Source organism: Mastomys coucha, unplaced genomic scaffold (assembly GCF_008632895.1).
Source record: "Mastomys coucha isolate ucsf_1 unplaced genomic scaffold, UCSF_Mcou_1 pScaffold20, whole genome shotgun sequence".
Taxonomy (NCBI): Eukaryota; Metazoa; Chordata; class Mammalia; order Rodentia; family Muridae; genus Mastomys; species Mastomys coucha.
This window is the reverse complement of record NW_022196903.1, coordinates 141,584,231-141,607,762: the sequence shown is the minus strand read 5'-3', so window position 1 is coordinate 141,607,762 and position 23,532 is coordinate 141,584,231. Positions and strand designations below refer to the sequence as shown.

At 43.1% G+C, this 23,532-nt stretch overlaps 1 protein-coding gene across 6 annotated transcripts in view; it reads right to left on the bottom strand.

The window, feature by feature from the left end:
* The window catches only part of Ccdc91 (coiled-coil domain containing 91), a 168,236-nt gene that overhangs the window by 71,525 nt on the left and 73,179 nt on the right, over window positions 1–23,532 (bottom strand). For all 6 annotated transcript variants that reach the window (XM_031383943.1, XM_031383939.1, XM_031383938.1 and 3 more), the window contains one exon: window positions 3,624–3,701. In XM_031383943.1, coding sequence (XP_031239803.1) covers window positions 3,624–3,701 — 78 coding nt within the window. The remainder of the gene's footprint in view (window positions 1–3,623; window positions 3,702–23,532) is intronic.

Below are 23,532 nucleotides of genomic sequence, written 5' to 3'. Positions count from 1 at the left end.
AGCATTACAAGGGCATTCATCATGTCCTGTAAGATCTGAGAACAAGAACTCAGTGTTCTGATCCCCACACAATTGCTCAGATTACCTTAAAACAAAAACCATAATGGCGATATGTACCAGGAGGATCTGTGCTCTCAACTGAAGACTCTGGGGAGATGACTGGATCAGACAACAAGATTCTAAGATCCTCAAACAGGCAAGTAAAGAAAAGCTCTTCTGTTGATTGTGCTCAGCAATCTCAGGCATCAGAGTCTAGGAAAGGCCTTTCAGAATTTATATTTACTTCACTGTACTAAATCCTAAGAAAAAGGACTTTCAAAATCAGGACATAAAAGGGAAATGTACCACACTCAGTAGCACTACAAGAGAGCATGGATATGGAGTACATTGGTATTTCTGTTTGGTTTTCTCCTGTTCTATAACAGATCTTCCTGTGTCTTCCTTATTACTTCCTGGTTAACTACTGAATTTCTGTGAATAAAAGAAGGTTAGTCTTCAAACAGGAGCCCAGACGCATAAAAGGCTAGGTTGGGCTACCATCTCCTGCTCTCAAGTGAGTGTTCCTGAGAAGTTTGTAATAAAAGTCTATACTACCTTATTTTGAGAAGTAAAGGACAGTCACCAGTCATAATATAATGAAAGGACAGCCATATGCTGTGCTAGGAAACGGACAACTAAACACACAGTCTCCTAAGGCTTCTTACCTATGTGATAGGTTCCTTCAGTAGGCATACGTAGCCTATGACCAGGATGCATCTTTACTCTGTGCACACGGATGTAAACACTAAATGAGATAATCAGAGAAGCTGCCAAGGTCACAGGAATCAATAGCAGGGTTAATGTACACATGAAGACTTCTGCTCTTGAGCCATCTGGTCTACCAACAGAAGCTTTTGGCCACTATAAAACATCCCTCAGTGGCAGGCTTGGCAAAAGCAAGAAAGTATGTGGTAGAGAGATGGGAGAGCACTAGAGTGGTTTGTGCCCTACGAAGAGAGGCAGAAGTGTAAAGAACAGCCTGGTGTGACAGGCCTGTGCGACTACCTGAGGCCATGGTGACCTCCAGGATGAGCTGATGCTGAGGGCCATGTCTGAGTATGTGGTCCAACTGCACCCAGAGTCTGTGTTGGTGTCCATGGCCTGTGTTACCATCAAAGACTATGCAGATGTCCATGGTCTGTCCTGAAGCCCTAAAGCCATGTTGACATCCATGGGCTGCACTGAAAGGGCAGTACTCCTTACTGGCATGGGCCAGCAGTAACACGGGTGCTAGAGAGCTGGCCCCATCCCTCACACAGCCAGCAGAAAGCTGGTTCTGGTGGCTTGGGTGCCGGGGAGCTGGTATGCTGACCAACTCAGCTACCACCCAGGCCCAGATCCAGGGCTCTGAGATGGCCTACCTCTTGCCCTATGAGTTGCTGTAGATTATAAAGGGGCCTTTAAACCTTAAAGTTATTGAAGCATGGCCTTGGCTTGCACGTATTCTTAGGCTCACAAGAACTAAATTTCCTTCATTGCATCAATTCAGTAATGACACTGAGGTCAGAACTTTTGCTTCTTAAAAAAAAAGTTCACGTCGTGAAAAGGCTTATTTCTGTATTGTGTTAAAACTACTGGTAACATCATTTGGATATTTTAAAAAGTGACATCTCACCTGAGTAGCAGCATGTTTACACAGGGACATCCCTGCTCCCCAGAAAACCTAGTCAACAAGCATAGAAATAAAGACTGTGCCAACCCAGAATTCAAATCACACCCCTCAAACCACTTTATGGATCTTTGTGGAGAGGAGGTTGCAAAGATTTTAAGAGCAAGGGGAAACTGTTACATCTGCACACAACAGTGCAGAAGTGATGTGAACTCAGAGATTGTGTGGTACACAAGACCTGCTTAAGTGCTGGCCAGAGAAAATCCCAGCACACAGGAGATATGGACATGTAATCACATTAGCTTAGAAGCAGTTAGCATTTGATGACTGTTGGGAGACAAAGTGAGAGTTTTCTTTAACTATGGAAGGCTGGTGGGCTGACCACAAATGAGAGCAGGCCTTGGATTGACCACAGACCAGCAGGCCTAACCCCAAGACTAGCTGGCAACACCAGACTCAATGGGGAAAGAAGGGCTAAAAGCTAACCTTAAAGTAAAGAGGGAAGAAACAGAAGGGAGCATTAAAGGATACTGGTGAGACTGTCTCTGAGGGACAGGGCACACTGTCATGAGAACCACAGGAATCTCTAATGTTTCAGCAGACTTTTGCAGGAGCATAAATGTGGCAGACAACACAGCTGGGCTGCACTCCTGTTTCTAGAGCACCTGAGGCTCACCAGTGTATCTGAGCTGTTTCTCCTCAGTTGACTCAACTCCATGAGCTGTAGCACATGGAACAAGCCACACAGCAGTTCATGGGAATGAGTTTAGGTTGTCCGAATAGAAACTCATTACCTAGGCTATGACAAATTCAATATCACTCTGTAGGCCACTTGATTCCCAAGTCTTTTCAGTAAATCACAATGGAGCACACTGGAATTTTAAATCCTCTTTTAATGTTAAACATGGTGTTAAACATGGCAACAGACAAGCAGATACAGTGAGTAGCTCCCAGCTAGGCTCCTTCAAAAATGCCAATTGCAAAGAATATTACAGAAGTTCATATGATTTAAATCTCACTACCAGTGTTAAGAATGATACCAACATGTTTGTTGAAAAAGGGATACTGTGGGGCTGAGAGATGGTTCAGTAGTTAAGAGCACTAGCTGCTCTTCAGAGGACCTGGGTTCAATTCTCAGCTTCCATGTGACTTCTCACAAAAATCTACAACTCCAGTTTTAGGAGATCTGTCACTATCTTTTAATAAATTCCATACTAATTTTCCTATATATTACTGCTATGACATTACTGTAATCTGTTACTACATAAATATATACAAATCTATTTAGCTAATTTAAAAAATAAAGGTGATCAAGTAATTTCTAAAATTTTATTTAATACCTTAAGTTTTTCTTATAAAAAAGGTAAACAGCACATCATAGGTGAAGATAAATAGGGCAATTAGTTATACAGTATTTTGCATTACACTTCACCTGCTGTTAGTCTCAAATATTTTCAGAGTCTCACAAATAAAATAGTTAGCATAACTCTGTTATCAATGACCACTTCCTCCACTCAGTGGATTATTTCCTAAATTAAAGTATGTGGTTTGGATCTTAACTATCCTACAAAGGCTTGTATCTTGGTATCACATGACTTCTGAAAAATGACTGGTTATGGTGGTAACCTCTTGGTATTTGGGAGAGCAATAGCAACTTGGAGGCAGGACCCAGCTGGAGGAAGTACGTCCCTGGGCACATGTCCTTGGCTCCTGGGCTACCATAGGGTGGATATCTCTGCTGCATATACTCCAGCTTTTTCTCGAGTTCAAAGCAAGGAGTCAAAAGACTAAAACCCTGAGCCACAATGGACCTTCCTCCCAGAAGGTGTGCTGAACCACTGACTGTGGCAGTGACGAGGGCTAACAGACACACAAAGATACATGCAAGGCCTGGGACGCATGCATGGCTCCATATGCCCAAGAGTCAAGCTTTCCCTCTTCCTGGGGTTTCTAGTTAGCAGAACCTCCTGCCTACCTTGTACTCATCCACTATAATGCTCAGCGCCTCGTGCCCAGCCTTCCTCATGTCCTCCAATTCTTGTTTATGCTTTTCCTGAAAGAGAAGAAAAAAATTCAATCTACATTTTTTCTTTAGGTTTGTTCCAAAATAGCAATAAACTGCTAACTTTTCCTTTTATACCTTAGCATGCTGAACACTAGGTCTACAGGTGACATCAAAAAGAAATGCATTTGTTGGCTTGTTTTTTTGTTTGTCTTGGTTTTGATTGTTTGTTTTATAAGAGTCCATCTAAAGCATGGTCAAGCATAAAGACAACGAAGCATTTTGAGGCAGATCTCTGTGAGTTTGAAGTCAGTCAGGTCTACACAGTGAATGGCAGGCAAGTCAGCTGAATACTGAGACTTTCTCTGTCTCAAAAATAAAAAAAATAAATGGACATATTTGAGTGTTATTCCTCAATAAACAGGTTTGTTTTCTATATAAAATTCAATAATACATGGTATGTCTTCCATTATTCCTTCTGAAAGGAATAAGACATGGTGATCATGCTTAGCAACCCTGAAATACCCATGTTTTTTAGTTCATTTATGGCTAGAAATATCCCAATACAAGTGTTGCACATCTGGATAGTGTCAGAACCACAATGCAAGCATTCTTTTGCACTCAGCACTTCAGCCCAAATCCCTAGTCAGCTAGCTACCCTATGTTTCAGACAAATGCAATGGGGATTAAAAGAAATAGCTATTGAATGAATGTCTATGTAAACGAGGAGCTGTACAATCAGCAGCAACATTTACATAACTATTGGGGGTAATGCAGCTATGGTTCACTCAACACCCAAGCTATAAACTAGTTTTCAGTACACACTCTTTCATACTTTGCCACTGCCAGGCCTTCTAAAACTCATATGAGTCCCTTCTAATAAATTAGTCCAGGCAGAGCAAGGGCACCCTTAGCCACACAGATAGTGCAGAGTCATCCTTTGATTGACAGGTTGGTAAGGAATAAGAAAACAAACTGTAGTCCAATCACATGACATTCTAGCTAAGATAAGGTAACTGATTGTGCCTTCTTTTCCAAGACAGTCTAGAAATGACCCACTGGAACCGATTTTACTGATGCCATCTGATTGAAGCAATTTTCCAAGTACAGGCTTTACCAGCACTATCTCTGAAGCCACAGGTTCTATCAACTGGAGAAGGCAGCACTTGCAGCTTCAGACAACCCAAAAGGAAAGGAGTGCAGCAAGAGATCAAAACACAGATAGCAGGGTAGACAGAGCCCAACCAAAGCTCTAAAGAGGCTGGCCTACCATGGTCTGTGGAACCACCTAGGCTGACCTACTATAAACCAGAGCATGGGACACCATGCTGTCACACATGTGCCACCTGTCCAAGCAAAGAGATATGATGCCACACTACCTACATGCTTCTCATTAGCTGTGACACAGGACAGTTCACTCAGGGTCTTTGTTCTTCACCCAGGGTCTCCCTCTGCAGCCTAGGTTGAGCTAGACCTCACTATGTAGTCTACTAGGCTGGTTTGAAGCTCACAGCAATCCTACCACTGTCTGGCAAGTGCTGGGCTTCAGGCTTGAGCCACCATGCCCAGCTTCCTGCTGACAACTATGTCAAGTCTCGCTGAGCCCAAAGGGCTCCATACTCCTTGCAGAGAATGTAGGCAAAGGCTGTAAGGCATCTGGCACTTCCATAATACACCTGGTGTCAAGTTACACATGTGACAGAACACCTGAGAACTTCCCATGTGCCTCAAAATGTCATCATTGCAGACAAATATTAAATGAAGAGAAATACCAGATATAAGAATCAGGCTAGAAGCATCTGTCAGAGAGAGGCAAAGTGGCCTGGGCAAAGCTGTCACAGCACTTAGGTATATGACCTCAGTAAGACTGCTAAGGTAACAAAATCTCCCAGGACCCATCTGACCAAATGGTCTTGACTACTAATGGCTGCCTCTGCATACTGCATATATTTCATCAGGAAGCTTAGAGGCTTAGAGGGGCCTTGCTGAGTCCTGGTCCCCCCCCCAAAAAAAAACAATAAAGCAAATTCCTCCAAAACTCTTCCTAACAAGTAAAAGATAAGGTTGTTCAGGTGACAGCAGCACAGATGTGGCTTATTTTCTATATGCTCATTTATAAAGGTTTTCAGTTTGGTTTAGAAATGACAACTTCATATCTGTCTAAACCAAAACTAAAAGGAATTAGTAGTTTAACAAATGAGGGATGCAACTCCAAGAGTTGAATGATGCCTCTGTCTCCTTCATGAGCTCCTGTTTGCCTGCAGGCTCTGAGATGTGAACAGCCTCACCCATGAGAACCCAGGCTTCATGTGAAGGCCCTGGGCATCAGGTTACCCCATTTCTGGTGCTAAGTTCATCAAAGGCAGATCCTTGGGAAGACATGTTTAGAGCTAATTTAAGCCAAACAGAGGGGGGAAATGGATATGGAAACAAGAAAAAGAAGATATAGTAGGCAAATGAGGGAGAAAATGAAGGGGAGGGAGTAGAGGGAAGGAGAGAGGAGATGAACAAGAAAGGGAAGGAGTTGAACATCCAGGGAAAGCTGCACCTTGTGCTAGACACTGACCTCCAGTCCTTCCTACTGGGCATCAGAGGGTAGTGTTTAGCTGACTAACAGCAATAGCGTAGCAATGACTCCCAGGAAGTGAGGGGTGGCTCAATGGTAAACTGTCTGTTGTAGAAGCCTGAGACCTGAGTTCAAGCCCCAGTGCCCATTACAAACTGGTTGTACTGGAGTGTTCCCACAGTCCCACAGCTGGGGCTTGCTGGACAATCAGTCTTAAAAATCAAAATGAAGTGTTATTTAGGAAGACATCAGACATCAAGCTCTGCCCTATACATGCATATACACACATGTGCACATATGTACACATGTGTATATGTGTGCACGTGTGTACAAATATATATTCATTCTTGCACACGTACACAAAGAAAAACACATCTGCACATAATACACCTAAAACACCATTCTAATCATCATGGATGCAAGCTTCTCTCTAAATGCTATAAGTATATGGCTTTTCCAGGGTGAGGACACTCAGAAAGCCTGGTGTGGATTAATCCCAGTAACAGGAGCACCTCATGAGAATTTCTCCAAATAGTTAACATTCTATTCACTGTGAAGGAGCTGAGCAAGAAACATTACATAATGCCTTGGTTTCTGCCCTCAATGTTATCACCTGGCTTCATGGATTTCATTATTCTGAAATCTCATCACTGATGTTCACAGGGAGTTATGTGACCACACCTCCAAAGATATGGTTCAAGTCATCACTCCTTCTCCTGTATGTTCCATTGTAACTACACCTGGATAATGGTAAGAGGTGACCATCTTGAGTGTAGTATGGACTCCAAATCCAACTGCTGGGACCCTTGCTAGGGAAAGGGGAGGAGCATAAGGCAGCAACACCACACTCAAAGGAAGTGAAGACAAAGTGGAGTGTAGTCACACTGTGGCTACCCAATCAATACACAGCACCACCCTCATGAGGAGCCTTCAGCAAGACCTGAATGTACAGAGAAGGCTTCAGAATGACAACAGGGGCAGGGGTTGGGAGAAAGAACCCAGTGCCTCTCTGAAGAGCTGTGCTGGAATACAGACATTTCCATAAAACAGCAATAAGATCTGGAGGAGCAAAAACGTCGGTGGGAAAAGCCTCATTTTAAGGAAGAGGCCTCCTACAATCCTTCTTCTCCTTCTGCAGGAATCACTGAGTTCCACCTGATGTTTGGCTGTGTGTGTCTGCATGTTTCCATCAGTTGCTGGATGGAGCCTCTCTGATCTGATAGCATGCCAAGCTCCTGTCTATAAGTCAAGCAGAGTGTTATTAGGAGTCATTTAAGTTCCCTTTGTTTTAGTTTGTTTTGACAGGCATGTTTGGTTCTATCCTATGTCTCTGAGCCATCTGGCCTCTGGGTTCTGTTCCTCTAGGCAGTGTCAGTAGTAGGCTCCCTCTCATGACATGGTTCCCAAGCTGGACCAGTCGTTGGTTGGCTACTCCCACAATTTTCATACCACCTTTACCCCAGCACATCTGGCTAGGAGGACAAATTGTAAGTTGAAGGTTTTCTGGCTGAGTTGGTGTCCCAATCCCTCCACTGGAAGTCTTTCCTGATTATAGGATATGGCCAGTTCAGGCTCAGTGTCCTCATTGCTAGGAGTCTCAGCATGGTCACCCTAATAGATTCCTGGGAGTTTCCATTGCACTAGGTTTTTTAGCTTGCCCCAGAATTGGGCCCCGATTCTAGTTGTCTTGCCCAGTACTCTGTCCCTCTTATCCTCCCCCCACCTGATCTCTCCTGTTTTATTCCTAATCCCATCTCTAGACCACTGGCAATATCTATTCTACGTCCTCTTCCAGGGAGATTTATGAATCCCCCTCTACCCCCAGTTAAGTCCTCCTTGTTACACTTAGTCTCTCTGGATCTGCGGACTGAAAGTATCAAGGACACCAACAAGACGACTCATAGAATCAACTAATTTGGGCTCACAGGGATTCGCTGGGACAGAACTGACAGTGAGCCTGCATGGGTCTAGCCTAGGCTCTCCTGCATATATGTTATAGCCATGTAGCTTGGTGTTTTTGTGGGACTCCTAACAAAGGGAGCAAGGTGTGCGGGGGTGGGGGCTGGGGGGTTCTGACTCTTTTGCCTGCTTTTGGAAACTTTTTCTTCATGCTGGGTTGCCTCATCCCAGATTTAATATGAGCAGAGGCCTTATTGCAACTTGATATACCATGTTTGGTTGTTGTCTCTGGGAGTTCTGTCCTTTTCTGAAGGGAACAGAGGCATGGAGGGGGAGGAGAAGAGGGAGGAGAAACTGAGCGGGATGCAATATATGAGAGAATAAATTAATTTTTAAAAAATTTAAAAAAAGTAAAAAAGCTTGACAAACAAAATGCTGGTGTATATGTAAATGCTAACAGTGATGCTGGGAAGGCACAGAGAGAAATGAGTTAAAGGTGACTTCTGCCATAGAGTGATAGGCATTATCATCATCTACTACTAAGCAGAAATCAGAATTTACAAGTGATATGTTTCCATATATATATGTATGTATAATATATACTACATATATACATTATATACATGTGTGTGTATATATATAAAATGCATATTTATGAAGATATGTCTGAGCAAAGGCTTGTTGGAATAGCCTACTTTCTCCTTGCTGTTTTTAGTAAAATGCAAGAGGAAAGAGAAAACTGAGGAGGCAAGTCACACCACACAATACAAAAAAGAAATGTGCAGAGGCAATAACAGGCACAAGGGGAGTACCTTCAGCACCCTGCAAGCTTACTTGCCTTCCAGCACAGAAGCAGCCAAACTAAGCATGCTACTGTGTGCAGTGCTCCTGAGTATAGGGAGCAAGGAGAACTATAGCTGAAGGAGGAAAAACACAAGTTCAAAGCCAGCCTAGGTAGAGCGAGAGACTCTGGGTTCAATGCGAAGCACTAAGAGCAACACTCAATCAACTGACCAATCAAAGAAGAAACACACACACACACACACACACACACACACATCCTCAAAATAATTCACAGCTAGTGATACTGTTTTCTAAGTTCCAGACAAGGCTTTAAAGTATACTTTCAGATTAGCTCATGGTGAGGAGGAGGAGACAGGAACAGTCATCTGGTCCAGCCTTTGAGGAAACCTATTTAAATCCTAATGTTTATACTTCCAACCTCTGACCTAGCAATAATTTCTCTAGTAACTTAGATAAGAATTTCATAAAAATATGTGGTTTTTAAAAAGTTTTTATGTTTATTTTTTTTCTAGATGTATTTTTCCCGTACATATGCATATGCACCATGTATGTGCCAGGTCCCCCTGAAGGTCAGATGAGGGCCTCAGATCCCTGTGCATCTGAGATATGACTGTGTGTGAACCACTATGTGGGTGCTGAGAACTAAATCTACGTCCTCTGTAAGCAGAGGTGCTCTAAACAACTAGGCTGTCTTTCCAGAGCCCAAACTGTGCCTTTCTGCATAAATAAATGCAGACAGGCTTGGGGTGTACTTCAGTGGCACACCACCTGCATATCATGCATGAGAAGCCCTGGTTTTGACATCTTCCCACATGTGCAAAAGAAACCAGAAATTCAGGAACATGAATTTAAAACAGAAAATGAAAACAAAGCAGATATGCAGTCATGCAGAAAACAACCAGGCCCATTCCCACAAGAGAATAGTGCGACATGATGTTTGCACCACAGAAAAACAAGGAATGCTTGCTGGGATGGGTGAACAGTAGACATGAAGGCATGAACAGTAGACAGGAAGGCATGGGGCAGACCAAACAGCTGCAAGGACTGCAGGCTGAGTGCAGAGCTGGTATCTGGTATGTGGAGAGACACGAGGGCAACACTGACTCTTGGCATTAAAGACAAACCTCTGAGGGCCAACGATTTCTACAGGAATCATGCCACAAGCTGAAACAATAGCACAAGTCACTAGTGCACACTGAGAACATCTGGCTGGGAGCAGCTTCAACAGTGAGCTGGAAATCTATGTCATGCAGCACATGAATCAAGGGCACCACCACCAAAACCTGGCCTTGCTTGCAGAAAAAGAGGAAGTTATAAGTAGACTAACAAATAGGAGACACCTTCAGTAAGCGGAAATCATACAGACTGAAACCCCTTGTGCACACAAGGAAAGAAGTCACAAGTTGTAGTTTAAGGCAGAGAGATTTTTCCCACAATTCACTATGATAAGGCTCACTTCTCATCTTCCTTTGTAATCCATGGGAGCTAGGAGACTCCTATAATCAGCAGGAAGACTGTTAAAAAGGCCCCCCAAAGCAAGACCAGCAGCTTCCTTTCTACTTCCACATACCTGTTGATTCTCCCAAAACTCCGGTCTTCAGGAACAAAGCTGCTGTGCACCCCAGAAGCATGGACTTAAAGCATCTGGACAAAACTTGAAGCTTTAGAAAATGTCAGCCTGAGCCACCCTGCCAAACACTGACCTGAATCAAAATGCTCAAAGTTGAATTGTTAAACCTTTCTAAGTCTCCTTTAGAGATAACAGAACCACAGTTACAGAAGTCTCCATGCTTGTAACCACTGCTAAAATCTCCAACATGTTTAATAACACACCATGGAAATCTTGTTTATCCCAAGAGAACAGAAGGACAACTGTCTATAAAGGTATCCTACAGGGAGCCAAGGTCCCAAGCTCCACATCTGTGAGTTCCTGCCAATCACTAGTCACTCTCTGCTCACAGGTCAGCAGGCTAGGCTAGAGGAATTCTGTTCTTCTGAATTAGGGACCAGTGACTGGGAGATGTCAGTTTATCTTCCCCACTTATTACTAAGAAATTAGATAAAAAGAGCCTATTCCCTAGAATATGGGAAGAGAAAAGCACAAGAGGAGCCACTATTTTTGTTCTTGTAATCTACCCCTCAAAGTAACAAATTTATTCTCTAACACAAAGCCAGTCATCCTTAATAAGAAGACAAAGCTATCCAACAGACATCTCTGCAGCACACAGATGTACACACACTGGGTCTCTTCATCTGGCTCCCTTGCAGGAAACACCCTCTTGCCATGGCAGCCCGAGCAGGTGCACATGGAGCTGCTGCTCCCATCACAGGCAATGGTGGCATATCCACCTCCAAACTAAGGAAACTAAATCAAATACAAAATGGCCTTTAAATTAAGTACTAACCAAAAAAGTGGCAATGTGGCCCTGGGTCTGCCTACACAAGTGATGGTAGTGAAGCCCATGTTAATTGCTACCACAGTAAACCCTGCAGTACAGATGTTTTGCAAGAGGCACAGCCATGCCTGCAGCTCCTGCTGGTCAGGAATGGCAAGTGCTTACAGGGAAGACCAACTTCTTTCCTCTTTCTGTCCATCAATCTACAGCCCCGGGAGCTATTTATAGGAGCTAGCTACTAGACTATACTGGATTAGATTCCTTATATCATTAGGCAAATCAAAAAACCTGAAACCGAGAAAACCATTTCTTAGGTTTAAAAAAAAAAGCATCCTAAGAACCAAATAAAGTGTCAGTCAAAACCAAACAAAAACACAGAGCAGTGTTCTCCAGAATGTGTATGAAGGAAGAATGCATACATACCGCTCCTCAGACTGCCCTAGCACAAGGAGCTGCATGGTTTCTGCATGCAAGAGCCCAAGTGCTGGGGGAAGGAGGAAGGGAAAGAAATAAAGCCTGGCTTGTTTATCTATTTATATACAAAAGCTGTCTACCCCAGTCCTCCCTCCCAGAGTCCCTGCCTACATCTCCCTTCCCCTTCTTCTATGAGAAAAGCCTCACTCTTAAGACAAGTGAACTCTCGGTCAAAAAGAACTACTTATCTGTAATTCTAAGATAATCATGGCTGTCATTGAATGCCAGAAAACAACTGTTTTAAATAAACCTATAAACCTATTTTCTCTTTTAAAACCACTCCTTCAAACTGCGTGGCCATCAAGCTAGATAAGAAAAATCCATCAAACTCTAAATGCAGAAAAGCAGCCATTCCTACGAAAGACTTGCCTGCCATGAAGAACACCACTAGACCTTGGCAAATGACATTCTCCAGCTCCACCCTGACTTAAGAAGTTAAGAAAATCCTGCCCCTCCCAGCACCCCAGAATCCATTAGCACTGATGCTTGTCTTTAGAAAATAACACCTGGGCATGGGGTGGTAGGGAGGGACTGCAACAAGTTCAAGGCCATGCAGTACGAAGCCAGTTCAAACTACAAAATGAAATCAGGTCTCAAAAACAGAGATTACATATGTGGAAGCAAACCGGAGTAAACGATTGGGTCTATGCCTTATTGCTAGTCTTAGCAAGATTGGAAATCAAACTCAGGGCCTGAATGTTCATGTGTTAGGTAAATGATATACTACTGGGCTACATCTCCCTAAGCCTTCAATATGATTTTAAAATGGTAATACTTAACAAAAAGAAAGAGATGTATAGAAAAGGCCGAGCAGTGAAGTATCTGTGTCACACATAAGCAGTGATAAACCTGCAATGTCTGCCTCCTGACCAACAACAACTGCATAAACTGAGATAAGCAAGGGGCACTCAAGTGTAAGAAATGAGATAAAGAAGCACAGCACAAGGCCCTTGAAGAGAATCTCCACTAGCAGGAAATGGTAAAAGTGAGGAGCCAAGTGTCCTCAAATCCCTCCCTCCACCCTCCCAGACTCCTGAGGTGATCACCTGCTCAGGAAATTAGTTTGCAATTGCAAGAAGCTTCTGTAATCACTTAGCCCCACAAACAAATTGATGAAGACATGGGGGAGGGCTGGAGAGAAGGCTCAGCAGTTAACAGCATTTACTACCATCAGAGTGACCCAAGGTAGACCCACATCAGGTGGCTTACAACCTCCTCTAACTACAGGTCCAGGGGATGACATCTGCTTCTATCCTCTGTGGGCACATGTACACAAACACACACAGAGAAAACACACATTTTTTAAAAGCCAATCTCTAACAATAATAAATGTGGCCTAATATGTACATTCTCCATTTAGGACAAAGTAACATTCTTTATCAGGATTTTAATCCAGCAACATGGCTACTCTGGCTGGAATGCAGACAGGCCCTTAGCACACCTCTTTAAGCCCTCAGGAATATAGACACACCCTTACCACACACTTTCAATCCCAAACAATAAAAGTAAAGTTAGTTTGTAGAAGGAAACTTCCATGTTGGAAAGTGAAGTGTGATTGACCGGCAGACAAAGTGATGAATCAGAGAAAGATTTGACAGAATAGGATATGCCCAACTCTCATGAGAAGAGAGAGAAAAGGGAAGCTACTTAAGAGAGAGCAATGCAGAGAGAGAGGAGGCAGTTTTGCCAGGGAAGTTTTACAGAGACAGGTTGCAGAGAGAGAACAAGCTAGACAGAGGTGAAGACATAATGAGCCAGAGAATAAGGAGGAGCCAGAAGATTAGAACAGATTGCCAAAATTAGTATGAGGACAAGCAGAGCAATTCAGTCAGAAGCTCAAAGAAGCCAGATTGAATTGGTCAGCTTGGAGTGGAGTTTTGAGCCAGAGCAGCTTAGTTGAATCAGCTAGCCAGAGTCCAGAAAGAGCTAGAAAAGGTGAGCTTATTCAGCAGTAAGTCTCAGAGGCTGAAAACATTGTAGGCCTAGATAAGATTTTATGAAGGCTAGAAGCCAATTAGGCACAGGTAAGCAAAGGAGGCAGTTGTATTTTTTGTGCATGTTATTGATGATGTATATCACTGTTTAAGATTCCTGTGCACTGTGCTCAGGGACTCCCTTGTGTTTGGAAGTGCCAGGAGTCCACATTACAAAATACTCATGCCAGGTTTGCTCAGACATGGATGGCAGTGCTGTCAGCAGAGCCAGGGTTGTTAAATCAACCATACACCATAACCAAGATGGCTTGAATAGGCCGCACCAGACAACTGAGGAAAATGAGTACAGGATCTACGCTCCTGCAGAGGCCAGAGGGTGGTGACACATGTCCTTCCTGGTCTTCCTTCACTTTGTTTCCTGAAAAGAGTTTCTCACTGAACTCAGAGCTCACCGATTCAGCTTAACTGGTTGGCAGGGTCCTCCCATCTCTGCCTTCCCAGGACTGAGATTACAGGTGTATGCTCCCACACCCAGCTTTTAAATAGAGTTTCTGGGCATCTTGACTCAGGTCTCCAATGCTCCTTCAGCAGGCACTGAGCTGAATGATCATCTCTGAGCTCCAGTGCTACTCTGATAATAACCAGCCATTAACATTCCCAGGTGTTATTCAAAAATCATCAAACATTATATGAATTTTCTGAGTAAAAATGAAGACAGACACTCTGGACAGGGGCTTTTTCTCACTTTCTATTTATAAGAAAGATAATATGAAGATAGAAAAGGACTTTTAGTCATCATTTTTACAAATACTTTAAGAATTGACGATTGAGTTCGCTTGCCTTCCAGGCCATGTCTTCCCTGGATCATCTTGGCAGCTCATGTCACAAGACTCTGCATAGTTTTAAGTATATTCCTTAAACCATGAGCTTTTAGTTCAAATTGTGAAAGCAGCCCTTCCCTTGCCCAAAAAGCTGACTGTGTCTGTCTTCACAAGCTAACATGCTATCCTGTTATACTAGTTTCGATTGATTTGAAGAGTCATTACCAAGGCATGAAGTGCCACATCTGGTTTACCTATACTTCTGTCAGTGTGCTGACAGTACCCACAGTTTAGCTATATGATGTGTATTGTCACTTCCTACTATGCATGCCTAGTTACCATGAATCCTCCTGAACAAAAGGCTACACAATTGCAGACAAACCATGAACTGTCTCCTAGCTCTGTACAGAGTAATCTTTCCAAAAATAGACTAATTTGTTGTGACTATCATCGGCCATAATGTCCTGGGCTTCAGAAGTTGGGGAAGAGGGTTCATATTTCAAGGGCTCTGGCTTTTCTACACTGTTTAAAAGATTCATGGTAAAAACTACAGCACATCACCACTTCCAGAGAGCTCAGTACTCCAGCTTCTCCTGCCTCCAGGAACGTTAGCCCAGCCTGACTCTTCTCCTTGCATGAACCTGTCAGGACAGCTGTGCTGGCTACAGAAATGCAGTCCTGGGTATTCATCCTGAGACCACGGACAGCTCAGAAACCACAGGCCTGGAGTGAAGACAACACTCTGTCTTTGGGGTCAGGATGTAGTTTGGCCTGTAACTCATCACTTTTTATATGGTGGAAGTAAAATAAATTTAAGGAAAAAAATCCATATTTAACTGTCTTTGTCTCAGAATTATTTCCTGATCATTTAAACGAATGTAGAAGAATCTATATTACTATCTTGAAAGATGCATTTAATTCAACATCTAATTGAAAACAATCTCTGATCCAAAACTGTATTTGAGAGGAATCCAAAAGAACAGCTCACTTGGTGTCTCACTCACTCAAGAAAACGAAGTCACCTTTCCTCAGAAGACGCCCTCCCACAACAACCAGTTTCAGTTCGCTTTTCTTTTTGTAAAGACTGAAAACTAGCTATGAGCATTCTTCTCCCTGGAGATCTGGGCACTCATCTCCCACTGGGAAGAAGTGAGTCCCAGGAGAGCGACAGCTTGTGAGTACTGTCCAGCCCTGTGTGACTATTCCCTTCCCTCCAGTCATATGTACAAACTCACACTGTTCACACACACTAGGTCTGACTGTCTGATCACTACTAATATAAGCACCCTCCTATATAAATTCAAAGCATGCCAAAGAGATATGGGAGCAAGGACACAAAATTAAACTCATGGCAGCCTGGTATGGTGATGCACACCTTTAATTTCAGTACTCGGGAGGCAGAGGTGGTAGATCTCTATGAGTTTCAGGTCAGTCAGACACACTGTCTCAAAAAAAAAAAAAAGTAAATAAATAAGCACAATACACTGAAGTCTACAGACAAGGCTTTTGGCTAAGAGAGCAGCATAGCCATGGAGTCTATCTGCAGGATCAGTGGGTGAGGGCTCTGCCCCATGGAGAGCAGTCTACCTACAGAGAGCATCTACAGGGATAGGCTGATTGTCTACATATTTGCTAGTGACAGAAAGCGAGAATTTAGTGGTAATAAAGTTCACTCCACAGTACTGTAATCTAGCACTCTAAAATGAAAAATCAACTAAGGGACAAAGGCTATAAAGTCCAATCCAAACACCTTCCTGAAGTAATGATTCCATAAAACTTCTTGGTCTTAGAAGCACCACACATCTCAAGCATCTTTTACACAACAGGCAGCTGATTCCCATGGCAGCTTCTGCAGTGTGTCTTCAGGGTTAGTGGGAAGTAATTCCCCTCAACATCATCATTTCAATCTACGAGTTATCTCAGGGACCTCTACTTCAAAAGTTGTAACTACAAAAGGCATTTTTATTTTAAGCATCTATTTCCACTCAATCAGTCTACTACTGAACAATTTAGAAAAGAAAGCTATAACGGTCTTTATTCTTAGTTTGTAAATAGAAAAGAAGAGTGTTTTTAATCTGTTGATTTCATCTCTTAACACCTTTACAAAATACAGTGACCCCTCACAGCAAACTCCTTGGTGCTCTGGGTCTCAGAGTCTCCGCACCCTGTTCTTCTGCAATGTTCCCTGAGCCTTTGATGCAGGAGTTAGGCTACAGATGTATCTATCAGCTGGGACTGGGCTCTACAACTTGGCAGTTTGATTGCTTGTGGTAATCTGTGATGATTTTCATCTCATGTCTTAAGCTACACCCATGAAGTCTCGCCAACGTGACTAAGCATGAGCTGAACAATGACAACACCAATAACATGCTAAGGTGGATGGGGGAAAAGATGCTGAGGGTCAGACCTCCAAAAAGAACTACAGGCAACTACATAGTCTTCCCTGGGAAGGGCATACCAACTGGTTATACAATTCAAGTGGTCAGGCTTAAAAATATACATACCAGGAACACTGTAGAGACTGAACAGATTTTATTTGTATATTTAAGAATACACACACGTGCAAACATACACAAACACACACACATTAAATATTTAATCTACATAATACTATAAAGATAGAAATGTTCCGAATACTCGCATAATCCTAATTTGTTCAAAAACTGCTTCTGGGTTGAACGTCTGACCTCACACCTGTGGAGGAGGAAGGAGAGCTCGTGTCTCACTTGCAAGCAGATTCTAAGCCCTGTGCTTCCAGGGCAGGCACTGAAAATAGCCCAGAGTTTCTAAGGTGCTCTGCTCATCAACTGCTACTGTTCCACTCATTAGACACTTTCCTTCAAACAACAGGAAATATTTCAGCGGCTCCATCTCACAACAGAAGCACAAACTGCAGATGGCCCTTTGCCTAGAAATGCATGACTCTTAATATGTGTGTGTGTATATGTGTGTATGCACATGTGTACGTGTGCATGTGCTTATGTGTGTGTTCCTGTATGATCCAGCCTCTACTTCAGTTTCCAAATGTTTCCTTAATATTCCCAGATGATATTCATTTCAATCAGAGATGACAGCATATGAGTACTTCATATTATTGTTCTCTGTGCTAAGTTCTGAGACTATAAAACCAAAGAGCATCCACCAATTCAAATCAGAGTGTTCTTACAGTTTAGAAGGGACATGTAACAGGAAGGAAACTCTGTAAGGTCCTGAACGTTGGCCCTGTTTTAGAGACACTGTCCTGTGAGCTTGAGTCCTCACAAGAACTGTCAGGGAAGCAGAGGTGCTGACTCTATGACTCCTATTTTACCAAACCATGAAGAGAGAGACTAGAAGGCATGCTGAGAATATTCAAATCAGATAAAGCACCACACTGCCTCCAGCCTGGGCACCTGGAGAGGTGTGCAAGCATTCAGCTCAGAGTGACTGTCACCACCAGGATAGCTTCCTCAGAGGGAGAGCCTGGGATTCCAGTGAACTTGCTATCTGACTGCCCTCCACAACTCCAGTTTCAATGTTAATATACTATATGGCAGTGGAAACCAACCATTATTGTTATGAAGTATACATTCTGTAAAAATGATTAACAGGAAACAAGGCCTGGAAAATATCATAAATCAAAAGGCAAAGCCATCAGAGTCTTCCTATCCTTCCTGAAAGTGACGGGATTCACTTTCTGCCCAAACATTCTGTCATCTCACCATCATCTTAACCTGCTTCCCATTCTTTACATCATCACTGGTGACATCCTGTTCCGCTGACTATTGAATCCCCTCAAAACCATCCAAACAAATATCTTTAAAAAAAAAAAAAAAACAAGAGGAACACATCTTTGGCAGGCTCTAACAACTTCTGATTTGACCTCCTATGTGGTTCCCACCCCTACCAGATCCCATATGGACATACCAAAACACCCTCACACTCAACTGTACTTTTCAATCAGAACATGGCATGGCATAACTGTGGGTGCTGTTTATGCCCTCTACAATAAACTTCATTTGGCTCAGGTCCAGAAGCTCTGCTGCTGAGGCTTCTCCCCAGCTGGAACCTACTCTCAGCCACCTTCACAAACCTCATGACAACCTCCCACGCACATGGGCTTATGCATTCACAGCTTTACATGCAACTGTTGCCATTGCCTAAGGGAAGATATAGAGCTCCTAGTCTGTTACCAAGCTTCAGCACAAAATCCACAACAACCTTAGGTGCTAGCAGAATTTTAGCCCTTCAGGATGATAACAGGAAATCTATGTTCTGAGTGGGCTGACATTACTGGAAGTGAAGGAAACTGCCTTTAGAACGTGTAGGAACAAGTTGACAGAAAAGTGTCAGAACTCTAAGAAGCAAACTCGAGAAGTCAGTGGCTCTAGGCTGGAGAGTTCAGAGTGGAGACAGGATCTATCCTAGCAAAGACTGATCCACAGCCCTCATCAAAATCCCAGTAGGGCCAGTGAGACAGCTCAGTAGGTCCAGTGTCTGGACCGTATGTGTGAGGATCACATTCAGATTTCCATAAGCCCATGTAAGTGCAGGGTGGATTGGCAGCACACACATGAAAAATCGGGGGAGGGGGCTGGGATCCCAACATAAACAATATCCATCTGTCTTAGTTTGAGTTTACTGTTTGAACAGACATCATGACCAAGGATAACATTTAATTGGGGCTGGTTTATAGGTTCAGAGGTTCAGTCCAATATCATCAAGGCAGAAGCATAGTAGCATCCAGGCAGGTGCAGGGCTGGGGTCACTGAGAGTTCTACCTCTTGTTCTGAAGGCAAGGGTTAGAAGACTGGCTTCCAGGCAGCGAGGACGAGCCCATCGCCACAGTGACACACCTGCTCCAACCAAGTCACAGCAACTACAACAAGGGTACACCTTCAAATAGTGCCATCCCTTGGGCCAAGCATATTCAAACCACCTCATTCCAATCCCTGGTACCCATAGGCTTGTTCATGGGGACCATATCTAAAATAGCATAATGCAAAATACATTTAGTCCAATTTCCAAAGTCCCCATAGTCTCAACAATGTTAAAAGTACAAAGTTCAAAGTCCCTTCTAAGATTCATCCAATCACTTAACTGTATTCCCCAAAGCAGGACAGGAAAGCAGCTGGGAAAACTCCAAACTCTGCATCTCCACATCTGATATCAAAGCAGTCCTCAGATCTCCAACTCCAACACCTTTTTCATCTTTGTTGACTACAACAACTCTTTTTTACCCTGGGCTAGTTTCACTCCATTAGCAGCTTTCCTCAGCAGATAACCCACAGCTCTACTGAACAAATTAGGGTCCCTAACACAACTTCAACTTTGCAGCTTCTTGTTCTAATGTTTGAGATCCACACACGATCTTCTGGGCTCCTCCAAGGTCTGACCTCTGTAGCAGTCTAAGCTCAGGTTGATCCACTCCACTGCTACTGTTCTTAATTATCATCTCATGGTACTGGCATCTCCAATACACTGGGGTCTTCCACTGCAACTAGGTTTCATCAACAGCTTCTCACAGGCTCTCTTCATAGTGGCGAGCCTCAAATTCTTTGTAGGACCCTTTCAGTCCTGGGCCTTCAACTGCAACTGGGGCTATACCTTCACCAAAGTCCTTCCATGGCCTCTCACAGTCCAAAGTTTCAGCTGTTCTTCATGATCCCTTCATGCTTCAAAACTAGTACCACCTGGGTGACTCTTACACATCACAAGTAGAGCTGCAGCTCGAGGTACAACCTTGTCTATCTCTGGAACACAGCTTCTTTATGCTCTCAGAAAGCACTTCCCAGAAGATTTCACCTCAGTGATTCCAGTATCTTCTTTTTTTGTTGTTGTTTTGTTTTGTTTTGTTTTGTCGAAACAGAATTTCTCTGTGTAGTCCTGGCTGTCCTGGAACTCACTCTGTAGACCATGCTGGCCTCGAACTCAGAAATTCGCCTGCCTCTGCCTCCCAACCACCACTGCCCGGCCTCCAGTATCTTCTTAATCACTACTAATTTCTTAGCTCCAGCTAACCAGCATCAATTGTCTCAGTAGTCCATTCTATTTTTGACTCAAAAGCCAGAGCCACATGGCTGAAGCTGCTGAGTTCTGCTACTTGCAGGAGTTAAAACATGGCCCCATTATTTTATTACATTATCACTAGCTTTCTGTTTTCCAACCCACTCACTGCCAAGCTTGGCTGTCCTGAAACTTGCTCTGTAGATTGACCTTGAACTCAAAGATCTGTATGGCTATGTCTCCTAAATGCCCAGATTAAAGGCATGTACACATAAGTTGTTGGTTTTTTTTTTTTCCACCTAGAACTTACTCTGTCTCAGGCTGGTACTGAACTCAGAGACCTGCTTGGTTTTGTCACCTGGGATTAAAGGCATGCACCATCATGCCTGGGCCTAATAATTTTATGGCCACTGTTCCTCAAGATCCAAATCAAAAGCCTGTGTCTTCCAGTCTCAAGATCTGGATCACAAGGGTGCCCTCATTTCTGGGCTGTAGTTCATTCCAGATTAAAAGTCCAAACTATTCCTTGTTAACTGCAAACACAAACAATAAACTTGGCTGGGTGGGATCCTGCCCTGAGAGTACCACTCCCTTAATCTCTCTATCTACTTGAACACAGGATTCAGCTTCATCTCACTTTCTGGTACCCCCTTTATTACTTGAACCATATATTTTATATTTCTCCTTTCTCAGCTTGTTCCTGTTCATTAGAACACTTTTCATAAGACTAAACCAGAGAACAAAGTCTCTGTTAGGCATTTTTGAGATTTCCTTTGTCAATGCAATTAACGTATGTATCTTTACGTCAGCCTCAGGCAGACTCTTTGGACAATGGCAAACAGCCCCCACACTCTTCACCAAAATACCACAAAAACAGTCTCTGTGCCACACACTGAAATTCTTCACTGAAACTTCTTGGGCCAGGTCTGAATAGTTCAAATAACTCTCAGCAACTAAGTCTTCCATATTCGTACTAGGATGGCCCATTAAGCCCCACTTAAAGCATTCCATGATTTTCTAAATCCAAAAACCCCAAATCCACATTCTTCCAAACAAAACCATGGTCAGGCTTATCATAGCAATATCCAAGTCCTGGTAACAACTTCTTAGTTGGGGTTTTACTGCTGTGAACAGATACCATGATCAAGGCAACTCTTATAAAGACAACATTTAATTGAAGGTGGCTTACAGGTTCAGAGGTTCAGTCCATTATCATCAAGGCGAGAGCATGGTAGTGTCCAGGCAGGCATGAGGCTGGAAGAGCTATTCTACTTCTTGTTCTGAAGACAGCTAGGAGAAGACTAGCTTCCAAGCAGCTAGGAGGATAGTGAGTCTTAAAGCCCATGCCCACAGTCACACTTCCTCCAACAAGGTCATACCTACTGCAACAATGTCACATTGCCAAATAGTGCCATTCCCTGGGCCAAGCATATATAAACCACCACACCATTTCTATCTGTAAACCTAAGTATTTAACACAATTCTCATCAAAATCCAAATAAGGTTTTGTAAAACACAAAACCTATACAGGCAAGAACAGCCAAAAAGGAACACATGGCTGCACTAAACTAAATACACAGCATGACAATCACTGAACCAACACAGGAGTCCTGCTACATAAACACAGTAACATCAGTGGAAATGAGAGTGGACGGCAAAGATTAGCATGTTAAGGTGTTGGACAGGTGAGTCCAAAATGGAGCAAGCCAGGGAGGGGTGTTCTTTAAACACTGTAAGAGCAGCCAGCCAGACATCAGACAGAAAAGCAGTATTTCTGCCTGAAATACAGCAGAAAACCTGTATTTCCTCAGCCTGTAGGAAATACAGGTAAGTCAGAATCATAGTGACCAACCCATCACAGAACAACAGACATCAGCACCCACTGAAGGACAGAACAATGGACACCTGCACCCACTGCAGGACAGAACAACAGATATCTGTATCCACTACAGAACAGACATTTGCACCCACTGCAGGACAGAAAAACAGACATCTGCATCCACTATGAAATCCACATAATGGTGCATGAACACACAGAAGTGATACACACCACCTGTTATGTGCACACTGCCTGCTATGTGCACATGATCTGCCTGCTATGTGCACAATGCCTGCTATGTTAACACTGCCTGGAGAAGTGTAAATGACCCTAACATAGAATAGTCTTTGTAAATCATCTCAATTAAGATAGAGATAATAAAACAACAAAAAGAAGAGATATGAGAAATACAGGAAGTGAAACCAATCAGTGACTATTAGAAAAGCTAATAGAAGATTTAAAATAAACAAATCTATACTTCTCCAGCACATATGTTTGGTGTAGGCAAGCATGTGGAAATCAGGCTCTTCCCTCAGGTGCTGGTTAGCATGTGAATCTGGATGGTATCATGGGAGCAATCAACAGTCTCTGATGAGTGCAAGATTGTCAACATAAGGTGTGAGACCATGGGCATCTCTCATGTATTGCATGAATTTCTACACTATTTGAAATTCTTATAGACTGTGTTACTAGAAAAGAAGTTTTAGAAAAGTACAAAAAAAAGGTATAATGTAGAAGAAAAAAATCATGAAGTCAGAGAAGGTATGAGGTTCATACAAAAAGGACAAACACAGAAAACAATACAGAAAGTTGGACACTACAGAGTGACTAAACAAGGGATGGAGGGGTGGGTCTGCAGCGATGGGGTAAGGGTTCATGAACCTACACTTAAGGGAGAACAGTCAATGTATTCTGACTGTTGGTTGACATCCTCTGTAAAAACTTACAGCCAGGCTGAGCCCTGCTCAATAGTTCTGAGGGCTGCTCCGACACTGCACACTGCTCTATGAATGACATTAGTCCAGCCAGCCAGGAAGTGGGTCAGACCTACTGACCTCTGTTCCTCAGGCTCTTGATTGTACTGTATCCATAGCTACGAGCAAATAGAGTACTTCTTCAGAGATGTTATATAATAGCATACATTGGCTTGGAATAAAATAAACATTAGTAATACTTCTAGCACA